Source organism: Grammomys surdaster, unplaced genomic scaffold (genome assembly GCF_004785775.1).
Source record: "Grammomys surdaster isolate TR1022 unplaced genomic scaffold, NIH_TR_1.0 126131, whole genome shotgun sequence".
Classification (NCBI taxonomy): domain Eukaryota; kingdom Metazoa; phylum Chordata; class Mammalia; order Rodentia; family Muridae; genus Grammomys; species Grammomys surdaster.
The window spans coordinates 4,545,631-4,560,723 of NW_021620939.1; the positions used below are offsets into that span (position 1 = coordinate 4,545,631).

The 15,093-nt window shown below is 48.8% G+C and overlaps 1 protein-coding gene across 2 annotated transcripts in view; it reads left to right on the forward strand.

The window, feature by feature from the left end:
• The first annotated feature begins 523 nt into the window (after positions 1-523).
• Poc1a (POC1 centriolar protein A) overlaps positions 524-15,093 on the forward strand; it is a 72,205-nt gene continuing 57,635 nt past the window's right edge. Inside the window, exons 1-6 of one of the 2 annotated variants that reach the window (XM_028756741.1) lie at positions 524-918; positions 2,310-2,394; positions 5,395-5,566; positions 5,925-6,104; positions 7,765-7,872; positions 8,914-9,029. In XM_028756741.1, the coding sequence (XP_028612574.1) occupies positions 901-918; positions 2,310-2,394; positions 5,395-5,566; positions 5,925-6,104; positions 7,765-7,872; positions 8,914-9,029 (679 nt within the window). In that variant the 5' untranslated portion in view covers positions 524-900. The remainder of the gene's footprint in view (positions 919-2,309; positions 2,395-5,394; positions 5,567-5,924; positions 6,105-7,764; positions 7,873-8,913; positions 9,030-15,093) is intronic. The other variant, XM_028756742.1, reaches the window with a different exon arrangement.

The following is a 15,093-nucleotide window of genomic DNA, read 5'->3' on the forward strand; positions in this document are numbered from 1 at the left end:
ATTACTTCTTTTACCTTTTTTTTCCCCTCCGGAAGGCTATGGAACCCATGATTATCCTGATTACCCAGTGATGGGAATACATCGACTTCTTCCAGGAAAAGCCCTCTTAAGGCTAAAGACTTCTGAGCAAGACAGGCCGCAATCACATTCCTTCTTAGGACAAATGGGGAGGCAGGTCCTCAGAGCAAACGCATTTTTCCTGAGGTCACCCAGTAGAGAATTAAGAATTGAACACAGGTCTCTCTACTCCATGGTTCTTACTCTAAGTGACTCCAAATTTTTTTTAAATAGACACTTAGGAGCATTCACAGGAACGAACCATTCATTCTGGGGTCCCGAGGCGCTAAAACTTGGTTCTTAATGGCGCCTTAGGCGGAAACTTTAGGCCAAGAGTAATACCAGTATCCTCCTTCCGGGATCCTTAAGGCCGTCACTCAGAATGGTAAAACTCCGCCCGCCCCAGGGCATCTCGGGAAATGTAGTTCTACCTTTATTAAGACTATGGGGTAAGCGCTATGTAGAACTTCATTTCCCTGATGGCTGCGCGCTCCGTTACCTGAGCTAGCGCTGAAGGGCCGAAACCTTCATCTAGGATTGTTTTTTTAAGTTCTCAGGAGGAAACTGTGATAGCGAACTGAGGCTTTTGGCTGCTCAGCGGGTCATTTCATCTGGCAGAGCTGGAGGACAAGAGCGTGGCGCCAATCGAGCGACCCAACTTCCTGTCGGCGGGCAAAAATCTTGGGCCCTTCTCCTTTAATTGCGGTGGGCGGGACGCGGCGACGCCACCGCGTTGCTATTGGCGGCGATTGGGGGCGCGGAAACTGAACTGGCACAACTGCCGACCCAGCTATCTCGGGCATTTGTGGTGCCTCTGGTCCTGCCAGCCCCGCCAGCCCTGCCATGGCTACTCCTAACCAGGTAAGTCCCTAGAGAGTGGGCGCCTGGCTGCTTGGAACAATGGCCGCGAGAGGGGCGGGTGGTGACGTGGGGTTCTAGGGTGACCTGCTCATCCAAGGTTACGGGGTGGGTCCGGTCATTGACTTAGCACCCCAAGTACCAGGCTAGATGCTGAACCACCAAGGCGAAGAAACAAGTCACCGCCTCTGGAATGTACGGCTTATTGAGGAAGACACAATCAAGGCCCGACCCTTGTCGTGGCCTGGGACGTGGCCAGAGTGAGCCTCGTAAACTTGTCCTCTTCTGAGCAACATGTTCTTTTGGAGGTGACATCCTTTTCCAACAAGTAGAAGCAGGAGACCATTGGGATGCCTGGGTTAGCGGAGGCCTGCAGTGTGACCTGGGCTCGATTCTGACTCCTCTTCCCAGTTCAGAAAAAGGACTCCAAATTGGTCTTTTAAATAAGAATTTGCTTCCACAGGGCCAGGTGGTAGCTGGTGGCCCTTGATGCACCTGCAAAGACTTGGGTAGAAATAGGACCCAGACTTGTGACTGCCAGTTTGATATTCTGTTTACATTTAGCCTTACACAGATTTTAGGGGAGAGGAGGCCTACAAGCAGGAAACTGCTCAGGGATGAGGGCATTGGGAAGAGGTCTCACTGATCAGGGTCGGACCTGAATATGGTTCTGCCCACTGAGTCTAGGATGAACACTTCCTCACCCTTATGTTTCTAAGAGGCTCTGGTGAGGACAGGAGTCAGAATGAGCGCTTGCTGCTTAGTTGGAGTCTTCCCCCTGAACTCCATCTGTTAAAAGGCGTGGTCCTACAGGTGTGCTTGGGGGTGGAGCTGGGCACTGGGCCTCACCTTTGTTTGGGGTAGAGTTTTGTGAAATAGCAATGGCTTTGCTGTGTCAGAGAAATATCCTTTCCCAAGCTGGGTTCCTTGGAGCTCCTAAGGTGTGGGTATTTTGTTTGCTTGTTTGTTTGTTTGTTGCCTTTTGTTGTTGTTTTTTAAATTTTTGGGTTTTGAGGTGGAGGGAGATAACTTACTATGGTCTTGGCTATCTTGGAACTTATTGTGTAGACCAGGCTGGCCTTGAACTCACAGGGTTCCACCTGCCTCTGCCTCCCATGTGCTGGGATTAAAGGTGTTTGCCCCCACACTGGGCCCATATTTGGTTCATTTTTTGTGGATTTATTGATTTGTCTGTTCATTTGTGGATCTGTGTTTGTTGATCGTGAACCCTTCCTTGCTGTACTAATTTATTCTAGTAGTTTTTAATGAATTCCTTAGGATTTTCTACGTACAAAATCATGGTTTGAGTGCTTTTAACATCTCCTGGTTTTAGAAAGAGTCTTAGTTCCAGAGAAGCCCCTTTTTCTGGTTATATTTGACCTTGCTTTTCCTAGGAGGACCCCTCACTGGAGAGACATTTTAAGGGCCACCGAGATGCAGTTACCTGTGTGGACTTCAGTCTCAACACCAAGCACCTGGGTAAGAGAAGGCCTCTGGATTCTAAACTGAGAAGGCTGAGTTTCTGGAGATATGGGAACACCAGAGTGCAGGAAGGACATGCTGTCTTTTCTAGCCCTTAGCTTTGGTCCTAGCTGCCAGCCTTCTGGACACAGGGCTTATTAGGCACCGTCACCTCCTTTTGCATGAGAAGAGTATAGTGTTCAGAGAGGTTAGGTAAAAGGATTTCCACACGCAGCTTGGGACAGATCACAGCAGACTAGACGGTTCCACGAGGGGAGGTTTATTAAGAGAGTGGGAGAGTGAGAGGATTTATTTACCTATTTATTTAATTATTCATTCATTCATTTATTCCTTTTATTGAAAATAGATTATTTTCTTACAAAATATGTCCTGATTACACTGATTACAGTTTCCTCTCCTCCTATAACTTCTCCCAGTTCCTCCCCACATCCTCTCCCATCTTGATCCACACCCTTTCTGTCTCCCATTAGAAAAGAACAGGCTTCTAAGGGATAATAATAAAATATAACAAAATAAAATATAATAAGATAAAACAAAAAGTATCGCATCAGATTTGGACAAGACAAACAAACAGAAGGAAAAGAGCCGAAGAGAAGGCCTAAGAATCAGAGACCCTGGGCTGGAGAAATAACTCAGCAATTAAGAGCACTGGCAGATTTTCTAGAGGACCTGACCCAAATTCAGTTCCCAGCACCCACATGGCACCTCACAACTGTCTGTAGCTCCAGTCCCAAGAGATCTGACACCCCCTCACAGATATACACTTGCAGGAAAAACACCAAATGCACATTATAAGAAAAAGTATTAGAGACCCACTTGTTTACACACTCAGGAATCCTATAGTGACATTAAGTTGGAATTTATAGTATGTACCACAGAGGACCTGGGTGCAGGCCCATACAGGCTCTCTGTACATTGCTGCTAATGCAGTGGTGAGAGACTAGGGCCAGGTGGCATGCAGCTTTAGTCCCAGCACTCGGGGAAGCAAAGGTGGGTGGATCTATGTGAGTTCCAGGACAGCCGGGGTTGCACAGAGAAACCCTGTCTTGGAAAAAAAAAAAAAAGAGAGAGAGAGAGAGACTCTGAGACTAGAGGGTAGGTTTCCCCCTGTACATTCTGGCTACTTCTTGGGTCTGTTCTGTGGCCTGGGCCTCAAACTAGCTTCTTTTGAGTCTTCAGTTTGATTGTCCACAGTAATATGGCACATTTTCTTGTTTCAGAGGCCTGCAAGTGAAAAAGATGTTGAACAGGGTCTGTCTCCTAACTGCATACCACTGCCACTTCCTCATACACACTGGGGTTCCTAAACAGCTTTCCTGGCTGCAGCCTGCTTTTTGCTTGGATTTAGCTTGCCTCTTCATTTTATTGTTGAGGTTTCCTGCCAGACACTGTTGATGTAGTGGTTTGCTACAAGCAAAGAAGGAGCTGAAGCCATTTTTCGTCCTCTTCTTGGGCTTCTTTTTTTTTTTTTTTTAAGATTTATTTATTTCATTTATATGAATACACTGTAGCTGTCTTCAGACACACCAGAAAAGGGCATCGGATCCCATTACAGATGGTTGTGAGCCACCATGTGGTTGCTGGGAATTGAACTCAGGACCTCTGGAAGAGCAGCCAGTGCTCTTAACCTCTGAGCCATCTCTCCAGCCCGGGCTTTTTTTTTTTTTTTTTTTTTTTTTTTGGAGACAGGGTTTCTCTGTGTAGTCCTGGCTGTCCTGGAACTCACTCTGTGGACCAGGCACTGGCCTCGAACTCAGAAATCTGCCTGTCTCTGCCTCCCAAGTGCTGGGATTAAAGGCTTGCGCCACCACCGCCCGGCTTCTTCTTGGGCTTCTTATTAAGTTTGGTTCTTTCTTTTATTTTTACCCAGTCTACCTTCCTTCCTTCCTTCCTTCCTTCCTTCCTTCCTTCCTTCCTTCCTTATCTATCTATCTATCTATCTATCTATCTATCTATCTATCTATCTATCTAATCTATCTTTTGGTTCTTTGGGACAAGGTTTCTCTGTATAGCCTTGAATGTTCTGGAACTCACACCATAAACCAGGCTGGCCTTGAATTCACAGAAACTGCCTGCCTTTACTCTCAAGTGCTGGGATTAAAGGTGTGCATCAATGCCACCGCCACCACCACCTGGCCTTTCTTTTATTTTTAATTTATTTTTAGATTGTCTTATTTTATGTACATGGACGTTTTACCTGCATACATGTCTGTGCACCACATTTGTGCTTGGTGGCCCCAGAGTTCAGAAGAGAACATCAGATCTCCTGGAACTGGAGTTCAGACTATTGTGAGCTACCATGTGGGGACTGAGCCCAGATTTTCTAGAAGAGTAGCAAGTGCTCTTAATCACTGAGCCCTCTCTTTAGCCCCAAGTTGGGTCCTTTCTTCTATTTTCTTTCTTTCTTTTAAAGATTTATTTACTTATGTATATGGGTGTTTTGCCTGCATGTACATTTGTATACCAGAAGAAGGCATTGGATCCCATGTGGCTACAGTTGTAGATGGTTATGAGCTACCTTGTGGGTGCTAAGAATTGAACTAAGGACCTCTGCAAGAGCAGCCGGTGCTCTTAACAGTGAGCCATCTCTCTAGTCCCAAATTGGGTCCTTCCAATAGTAAAAGGCCTTTTGTGTCTGACTGGTCCCTGAGTGTTGGGAGTACTTGCCCCTGAGCATTTAGCGTATCAGTGGGGAGACCATGGGCCAGACAGGTTTAAATTTCATAGGAACTTGGGTTGCAGTACAGAAATGTCATGAAAATGTCCTGTTAGTCTTGTGTTGGCCTGCTGCAAGGAGAACTGCCAGGCTGTAGCTGTCCAAACTATAGGTCAGCAGTCATAGGAGATGTGGGCCGTCCCAGTGGGATCCTATCCTTGACCTGTTGGGAATGCCTGTGAAGGTGGAGCTGGGCCTGTTGCCCTCCTGTCTCTCTAGCATTGAGGTGGGTGCTCACAATTCTTGAGATCTGAGAATCATCATGTTACTTCCCTCCTCAGCCAGTGGCTCCATGGACTCCACCCTCATGATTTGGCACATGAAGCCCCAGTCACGTGCCTACCGCTTCACGGGCCACAAGGACGCTGTAACTTGTGTAAATTTCTCCCCATCCGGACACCTGCTTGCCTCAGGCTCCCGAGACAAGACTGTTCGCATCTGGGTACCCAATGTGTGAGTTCTGGACTTCAAGGGACTGACAGCGTCGAGGGACTTGGTATAAGAGCTGTCCCTCTTTGGGTCCTTATTGTGGCTTTGAACTGGTCACAGTGCTTCATTTTACCTCTGAGGTGCCATCAGAGGCTGAAGCATCACTGGGGCTGTCTCCTTACATTGGAAGGACTGCTACCTGGTGCTGCTGCTCCCATGAGGGTGTAGGTGGGGGAGGAGTGCTTTGTTTCTGTTGGGGAGCTCTGGCCTCCTTGGGGTGAGACTGGATAGTCAGGCCTAGAGAGGTGGTGAGCATTTTGGTGTACTTGTAGGTTCTCATGTCTGTTATGAGTCTCCTGAGTTTGGATATCTATCCTCATAGCAAAGGTGAGTCAACTGTGTTTCGTGCACACACGGCCACAGTGAGGAGTGTCCACTTCTGCAGTGATGGTCAGTCGCTCGTGACAGCCTCTGATGACAAGACAGTCAAGGTGTGGTCAACTCATCGCCAGAGATTCCTGTTTTCCCTGACTCAGCACATCAACTGGGTCCGCTGTGCCAAGTGAGTATTTCCTGTCTGGAGAACCTGGGAGGATGAAGGGCTTTGGGGAGACAGAAGAGCTCGTAGGTGTCAGCTTGTAACCTTGGGCAAGTTGCTTAGCCTCCCTTTCGTGTATCCCTGAGTCTTAATTTTCTAATATGTAATATGTCAATAGTGGTTGTTACCTTGAACTTGTTGGGAAGCATTATTGAGCTCATGTGTGATACATATTAGTCAGCTATGACCCTCTGCAAGGTGTGCCAAGCACTCCCAGGGTACCAGATAACAGCAGCCAACAGCAGCAAGGTCCTCAGTACCACTGTGTGCTTTCTTCTTGTTCCTGAGGACAATTCTGCTGGCTAGGTAGTATCATTTTCATTTTGCAGAAAAAGAAACAGGTTTAGAACAGTATCTTTGCTCAGAGCTTAATTATGCTCCAGAGCTACTAGGTAAGGACTTGGTCCAGAGGCCCTGGTTTTGGTATGTGTCTTAGGTAAGGTTTTACTGCTGTGAACAGACACCATGACCAGGGCAACTCTTATAAGGACAACATTTAATTGGGGCTGGCTTACAGGTTCAGAGGTTCAGTCTATTATCATCAATGTGGAAGCATGGCAGCATCCAGGCAGGCAAGGTGCAGGCAGAGCTGAGAGTTCTACATCTTCATCTGAAGGCTGCTAGTGGAAGACGTGACTCCTAGGCAGCTAGGTTGAGGGTCTTAAGCCCACACCCACAGTGACACACCTACTCCAACAAGGCCATACCTCCTAATAGTGCCACTCCCTGAGCCAAGCATATGCACACCATCACAGTGTGGGAGGCATTGCTGTGACATGGGATGCTGGTGACTTGAAGAATTACAGAGACAGATACTCCTGCCTGTGGTTTCGTCAGCTTCTTTCAACAGAGCTTTCTCATGTCACAGCTCTGCTCCAGAGGAGGGGGTTAAGGTGTCCAGGGAGTACTAAGAAACCATGAAAGTCAGAAGTTGGGGACCATTGAACTATCTTCCTCTGGAAAATTCTTATCCGTAGGACAGAACCATTCTTTTTTCTGGGAGGACCCTGCTCTGAGAGCAGGTACTGATAGGGAGGGCAAGCCAGCAAAATGGGGTTTTATGTCCTTAGTAGGCCTTTGATGGTAGGTCCCAGGACCTCCTTGTACTTTTGTTGGCCCATCATATTTTGCTGATGTACTCATGTGATGCTCTTGACCACTGCCACGCATCAAGCAGCACCGTTTGTGTACTGCTACAGGCCGCATGTCTCCTGGGCGGTCTGTGCTGCTGTGTGATTACCGTGGGCTGGGCACTGTAGAGGATGGATCTCACAGAGAGGGAGGCTGCTTGCCCAGGATCACTCAGGGTATCAGAGCAGCACATGTAATTATAGGTGGTTCCTGGGTCAGGCAGCTGGTGGTGCACACTTATAGTCTCAGGACTTGAGAGGCTGAGGCAGGAGGATTGCCACAGTTCAAGGGCAGTTTGGTCTACATATAGAGTGTTGCAGGCTAGCCAGTGCTATATAATGAGACCCTGTGTCAAAACAACATTTAAAAAACCCTAAATGCCCAAAGAGTTCCTGGATCAAGCAATAGCATGCCAGATGAAGTGACTGTGGAGAACGCAGTGTGGTATTCAAAGAGTTTATTAGTAGTGTGACCTATGGCCCTGTCAACCTAGGTTCTCCCCTGATGGGCGTCTCATCGTGTCTGCCAGTGATGACAAAACTGTCAAGCTGTGGGACAAGACCAGCCGGGAGTGTGTCCACTCATACTGTGAGCACGGCGGGTGAGTCCATGTTGTCTTCCCTCTGAAGGTCCTACAGAGTGTAGGTCAGGGCCTGAGGATGCCCAGGGGCCTTCAGGGGCTGGAGCTGTGCATGCATCAGCCCTGCTTGCTCTCTTCAACTGAATCTGCCTTTCGTAGGAGCTTTTATCTTTTCCTTTGTGGATGAAGAGTTAAGCCCCATCCTTACCCCACAGACAGTGGAGATCCTTTACCTAAAGTCACAATAATTTGGCCTCTTTTTTTCCCCTTTTAGTTTCTAGTTCTCAATTATAGTGTGTCTCTCTGAGCAGCGAATCGGCCCCTTAAACTGCATGTTAAAAATTAGCATCACCCATGGTAGTGGCTCTTCATTCTGTGCCACATTATATGTGGAGAATAGAAGGAGCCTGCCCATGGGCGGGATTTATCTTCTACATGTCTAAGGACTTGGCTTCACTCCTCATTCCTTAAGCTGGGGCTCACTAGCAGGGGCCCCTCCAGAGTGCCTGCCTGAGTATTATGTGTTTGCATTGAAGGCTCTAGGCCTGTCTTCTAGAGACAGATGGGTGAGCAGCCTTTGTAGCCCTGCTAGACCTTTCCACCCATACATACCTCAGTTGGTGGGACCTGTCTTGGAGCTAGCCCTGGCAAAGGAACCCCAGAGCAACTTGGCTGACCTGTTGGTCTAAAGATAGCTGTCTCCCCTTGTACTTAAAAAATCAGCAGTGGGCTGGATGTGTCACACATACACTTGTAATCTTAGTCCTGAGGAAGGGTGGTGGGAAGGTCAGCTGTGGTGACATACTGAATATCAAGATATTCTCTCAAAAAACTAGACAGAAAGGAGGGAGGGAGGGAAGGAGGGACATGGTCCCTGAGAAGTCTACTTTACGTCACTGCTGGTTACTGTTGTCATCTGCTATTTGCTCTCTCTTGGCTACCTGGTAAAGCAGTGTGTTCCAGGTTGAGGGAACTGTGTGAGCAGACGCACAGGGAAAGGGCACTTTGGGTCCATCCTACCCAGGGAAAATGTCTTATGGTATGACTGTTCTGTCTCTCCAGTTTTGTCACCTATGTGGACTTCCACCCCAGTGGTACCTGCATTGCTGCCGCTGGCATGGACAACACAGTGAAGGTGTGGGACACACGGACTCACCGGCTGTTGCAGCATTATCAGCGTGAGTGTCGAGCAGTGCCCCAGGCACAGGCAGCCACTGCTGAGCGCTAGGGCTGGGCATTTGTTTCTTTGCTGTGGTGCTTACGTAGGCCCTAGGACAGCCCTGAGCTGGGAGACTTCTTGTGGCTGTTGGGTTCACCAGGTGAATAGTTAGTGGTATAGCCATCTTGGCTTGGAGTGTTGGTCAGGTGGTACCCCGCTATGAGAGAGCAGAGTCTCACGCACACTGTAGCTGAGGAGTCTTCAGTGAGTTTCTGGCTGGGACTGTTCCTGAGACTTCCTTCTGAGAACCCCATACTACTCATTTCTCCCAGTGACAGAGATGACTTTCTAGGGTCAAGGAGACAGGGCTGCCCATAGAGGTTAATGGGACCTTGGCCTCGTGTTATCTTCCACAGGTCTGCCTAGAGCCAGGAACCACGTAGAAGGTTGACTTGAACTGGGGGCCAGGCCCTGGTACCAGGCCTAGGCCTATGGCCTCCTCTTTAATTGCCACCTGTGGATGCAGGGCAGTGGGGAGTTGACATTGGGTTTGGAGTTCAGTCTTTAGCACTCTCTACCCCAGTATTCCCATAAGCACTTTCTTGGTTGCTTCTTGGATGTTGGAAAGCAGCACTTTCTTGGGTAACTGGTGTGAGCGGATCTCTAGGAATTGGGAGAAGTTCCTGGTCTGGGACAGGACACAATAGAGCATTCTCAGCTGTGTGACACTAGGTGGGTCAGTGGACTCCTCCGAGCTCTTGGGACAGTAATAGAGTTCATCTTACAGGTGGCAGGACAGGGTTTGAGTTAGCTCTTGTTAAGAATGAAGAGTGGCTGGCACAATATGGGAACAGTGACAAAAGATGCTATCGCTGCTGGTTGAGGTATACAGTACACTGTGCCACCACCAGGTGGCAGGGCTTAGCCACAAGAACTAGGTCTTTCCTATCTACCATTGATATTCTTTCAGATGCTTCTAGAGCAGAACAGCAGAGAGGATTGGGCTTCCACCTGGAGAGCTGTGGTCCGTCTTTCAGGCTCAAAGACTTTTTTTTTTTGTCTTGGCCCAGGCCCAAGTTAAGGACTAGGGTGAAGGTGGCAGAACAAGGAGGGTTTGTGCAGGGAGAGATGAGACAGGAATGTGACCAGGTAGTACAGCTGCCAGAAGCACAGGCTATGTTCTCTGGCCCTTGCCCACGAGGTGGTAATCTGATGAGAGAGTATACATAGGTGTTATAGTATAGTGCATGGTGTGATTGTGCTACAGCAGCCCCTGCACTGGGAGAAGAGGATTTCTAGCTGTCTCTGGAAGAGTCCCTCTGATGGATTGGGAACTTTGGCCTGGTAATCATGAGTTATAACAGCATGTAACCATTGGAAGAACTTTGAATGCCAACTTTAAACCTAAGGTCCCAAATCCTAGTGACTGGTAACTCTGGGACCTGGCACTCAGAGCAAATGGAGGAGAGGGGCATTTGAGAGGACAAATGTTGAGTGAAATTCTCCTATGATGTGTGGTTGATAGACCCTGGTCATTGTTGCATGGATTTCCATGCCTAGTGTAGCATGAGTGTATCAGAGTGGTCAGACCAAGCTGCTTATGTAGACCGAATAGAGGCAGAGGCTAAGGCTGTGTTAGTGGAGGGGCCACCTGGGCCTTGGGATCTGGGACATGAGAAAGGCTGGTACCATATTCTGAGCCATTATGGCTGAAGATAAAAGATCTCCACAGCAACCAAAGTGAGACCCATGTGAGCCAGGGAGGGCAGAGCCAGGAGGTAGACTGGGATCTCAGGAGGGGGCCAGCAGGAGGAGGTAGGGGAGAGGACTGTGGGTTTCAAGGGAGTAGGCTTGGTTACAGGTAGAAGTGCAGCTCGAGGCTAGCAGGGCTAGGAGATATGTGGACTTGGGTGAGCACCAAGGCCAAGTTCCGAGTGGACGGGTGTGCTTGCAACCCACAGGTTCCTCTGAAAGCTTTCAGTGGGCATTTGCTGTTGTCCTTGCCTCTTGGGATGGAACTCCTCAGCAAGGCTGCAGGGTCATATTTCTCGGCTGTCCTGGTGTGTGTTGGAGCCTTGTGGGGACATTGTGCAGCCTATAAACACAGCCGCTTTTTCCTGAGCTTCCTGCACAAGGCTGTGGCACCTGGTAGGTGTTCACATGAGAGCAAACTCACCCCTTAGCTTTGGTAATCACTTCCGGGAGGGGGAGGGAGAGTCAAGGGCCTTCACAGAGAGCTCCTTGGCTCAAACACTGCGGGGAGCATCACACCTCTTCAGCACACCCATGGGTCTGTTTGGAGGCTCTCAGCACTGTTGTCGTAGCAAACCTCTGATCTCTCCTCTGTTCAGATTCCTAGGAAACCCAGGTGAAGGTTTTAAGGACACTGAGTCCAAATGTCTCCCTTAGTGATATGGGATGGTTGCCAGACACTTGTGAGTGGCTCTCTGACTCGAGAGGCTAGTGGGCTCTTCTAAGAGATATGGTTAGCGCTACTGCAGTGTGCACCCAGCTGCCCTGTGCTCGTGCTTCCTGCCCTTGCCTTGGTTGTTGGAGTAAAGCTTGCTCCAGCTTTGAGCTACAGCGTATAGTCAGTGCTGTTTGTCTAAGGATGGCTGAGTGTCCTCCCAGGCAAGATGTTTCTTGGCTCCTGCCTATCACTGCAAGGAGCAGTTCTGATTTCCTAATTCAGCGAGGAGCCGATGGGCTGTTGGAGCCCTGATAGTGCCAGTTCCCATGGAGGTGGGCTAAGCGCCATATGCTCAGAGCCCACGTCAAGACTGTTTAACCATCTGAGCAGCAGCCCCCGCCATCCTTGAAACCCAGAATGTGCTCTGTGGTTTACAAACATGTGCAGGTACATGATTCAGGCACAGGCCTGGGTGACCAGCAAGGCATGGCCACTCCCTGCCTCACCCACAGGTAATGCGAGGCTTGCCTAGAGTCACACAACTGGAAGCCAAATCTAGCTCTTCAGTAGGAAGGGTCTGGGAGTCTGCCCACTGTTCCCGCACTGGGTCCTATACACGCTAGTGTTTTATTTACAAAATTCCTGGGAGAGGTAGGTTTTCTTGATGGGTTGTCAGGAGGCTTGGCGTGGCCATTTCCAGAAACTTGAGTTGCTTAGTCTTGAGTTCTCTGGTCACTGGCTCCTGAGAACATTTATATACCTCCACCCTACCCAAGGGGTGTTTGTTTAATTTTATTTATTTCTGTAGGTTTGAATGTTTTGCCTCCAAGTGTGTACAGTGTAAAGAGGCTGGAAGAGAGAGAGCGGAGTTACAGACTGTCGTGAGCAGCCATGAGGGTGTGACCCATGACTTGAACCAGGGTTCAGGGTTCTTCAGAAGAGTAGCTGGTGCTTGTAACTGCTGACCCATCTCTGCAGTTTGTTGTTTTAATGTGGCGATAGGAACTGAAGCTAAGACATCAGCATGCCGTCATCAGACCGTTACACCCCAGTCTCAATATTATTAGGCTTTTTTGCTTTGTTTTGTTTGTTGATTTTTTTTTTAAATTGTGTGTATGTGTGCTCTCTTCTTTTCCTTGTCTTTCCTCTTTCCCTCTCCCTCCCTCTCCCTCTCCCTCTCCCCCTCCCCTCTCCCTCTCCCCCTCCCCCCCCCTGTCATTTGTCTCCTTCTCCTTCCCCTCCCCCCTCCTCATGGCAGCTCTCCTGGCCTCAATCCTTGAGGCTATTGGGGCCAGTGAACTTATCCAAGAGCAGATTTTTTTTTGTTTGTTTTGTTTTGTTTTGTTTGTTGGTTTCTCTGTGTAGCTCTGGCTGTCCTGGAACTCACTCTGTAGACCAGGCTGGCCTCGAACTCAGAAATTCACCTGCCTCTGCCTCCCAAGTGCTGGGATTAAAGGTGTGCACCACTGCCCGGCTGAGCAGATTCTAAATAAATCTGCATTTAATATAAAAAAAAATTGTGTGTGTTGGGGGGGGCGGGGATGTGTCTGCAGAGGACCGAATAGGATACTGGATCCTCCAGATCTTGGGAACTAAACTTAGGTCCTCTATAAGAGCAGTATACATTCTTAACTGCTGAGCTATCTCTCCAGAGCATCATGAAGGACTTTTAAAAGGCTTTGCAGCTGGCAAGATAGTGAGCCCTTTATTTGGTGTTTTAAATTTTTTAAAATTACATTAATTAATTTAAATGTTTGTTTGTTTAGAGAGTGTGCATGTGTGCACGCATGCGTATGTACACACATGTGAATGTGCCATGGCATACTTGTGGAGGTCGTAAGACAGCTTCTGGGAGTTCTTCTCCTTCTGTCATGTGGGACTCAGAGATTAAACTTAGGTTGTCAGGTTAGACAAGCACTTGTTATTTCTCTGGTCCTACTTGGGATGCTATTTGTCAGTAGCAGTGCTGGCCAACCTACCTCACTGTTTCCTACCATCCCAAAGTGGCATTTATATGACCTTTGCAAAGAGGACACATGAGGTGTCCTTGCTGCTTGTCTCAGGATACATTTAAGTATATTCAACATTCCTTGGAGACCCAGAATGCCATGGAGTCGTTGGGTAAACAAGTTAGCATCGTGAGGAGCATGGCAGTCATTTGGAAGTGAGCAGGCCTCTTTGTGACAGGATGTGGAAATGAGCTCGGTCCCAGCACTATCTACCTCAGAGAATTCCATCCTACCAGGCACCAGGCTTTCTCTGGGTCCCTTGGCATCCCTGGACTCTGTCAGGCTTAGATTTGCCGAAGGCTTCGTCCTGTACACAGAATAGTGTAGGTGGAAAGGATTGTGTGTACATAGTCCCTTCAGGTTCTCTGCTGCCCACAAACTGAAGCTATTTCCTGGTGTTTAGGGACAGTGGCTGTAGGACCCCGCTGGCTCCTGGTTGACCTGTAGCACTGTGCACTGTGCATCTCGGCATGAGTTACAGTTCCCACTCTAGATCAGCTAGGAGCACATGGCTACCAAATGATAATCTGTGTTGTCTCTAATATCTGCCACAGAGCCAAGGTGACCCAGACAGCTCAGGACTTCATAAAAAGGAGGTTGTTCTTGGACAGTCACTACTCAAGGCATTGTGAGGAGAGGTTCACCCCTTTGAGGGCAGTTGAGCCCTTGAGTGGGAATATTATTCAGGGATGGCTTTTAAAGATGAGGCTGGCCTAGATGGGTCCTGTCCACTACCTCAGCAGAGCAGAGCAGAGAGGCTGTGGCCAGCAGTCTAGGCAGGAGAGCAAGTGGGGAATAGTGGGAGTGGGTTCCATTTCAGGATGTCCCCCGAATCCTGACATATCAGGCTCAGTCCTCCTTAGCAGTACGTGGCTGTAGAAGGTGGAGAGCCTGGCATTTGTAACAGAGTGGGGCTTCCGTGGTTCTTCCATTGGGGATAGTTTTCTCTCAGGTAGGGATGGGGTACGTAGTGTTGCATCTACACAGACTGCTGTCTTGGTGCTTCTGGGGAAGCCCAGGGCTCCCTGAGCATGCCTCACTGTGCTCCACCTTTCTGCTACTGGCTGTGTCTCTGCCGCTTTGTCTTAGGTGAGTCAGGGATCAGGTGGCCTTCATTCCAGAGCAGGCTGAGGGGTCTCTGTTCTGTCTCCAGGAGTGAGCTGCAGAAACCCTGAGATCTCTTCCATGCTGCTTCCCGGAGTTGTGTCATTGGAACGTGTTGTTCAGATATAAATATCAGGTTACATAAAGCCTTGGCTGGCTCCCTAAGTGTTCCTGGGAACATGTCTGCACACTCCCCGCACATTCATGCACCAGTGTGGTTTGCATCTAAGAGGCTCCTTGTAATCCTTGTGGGCTCTGCTAAGGGCCTCAGGCTCCTGCATGCTCTCAGAGCCCAGGCGGAAGCCTGGGATTTGAACTTGTCTCTATTTATGGTGATGCCTACCTGCCAGGGTCATGATTGCCTCAGCTCAACTGTTTCTTCGCTAGATCAGGAAGGCACTGGGCTTTGCCTTTGCAGCTTGTGACTTTAAGTGGAGAACTTTATGATCAGGGACAGGGAAAGAGACTTCTAGACCCATTGGGAACAGGGGGTGAAAAGGCTCCACAGGTGGGTAAACCACCAAAGTTGGGAAGACTGAGATTCTTGGAGAATGAGGGAC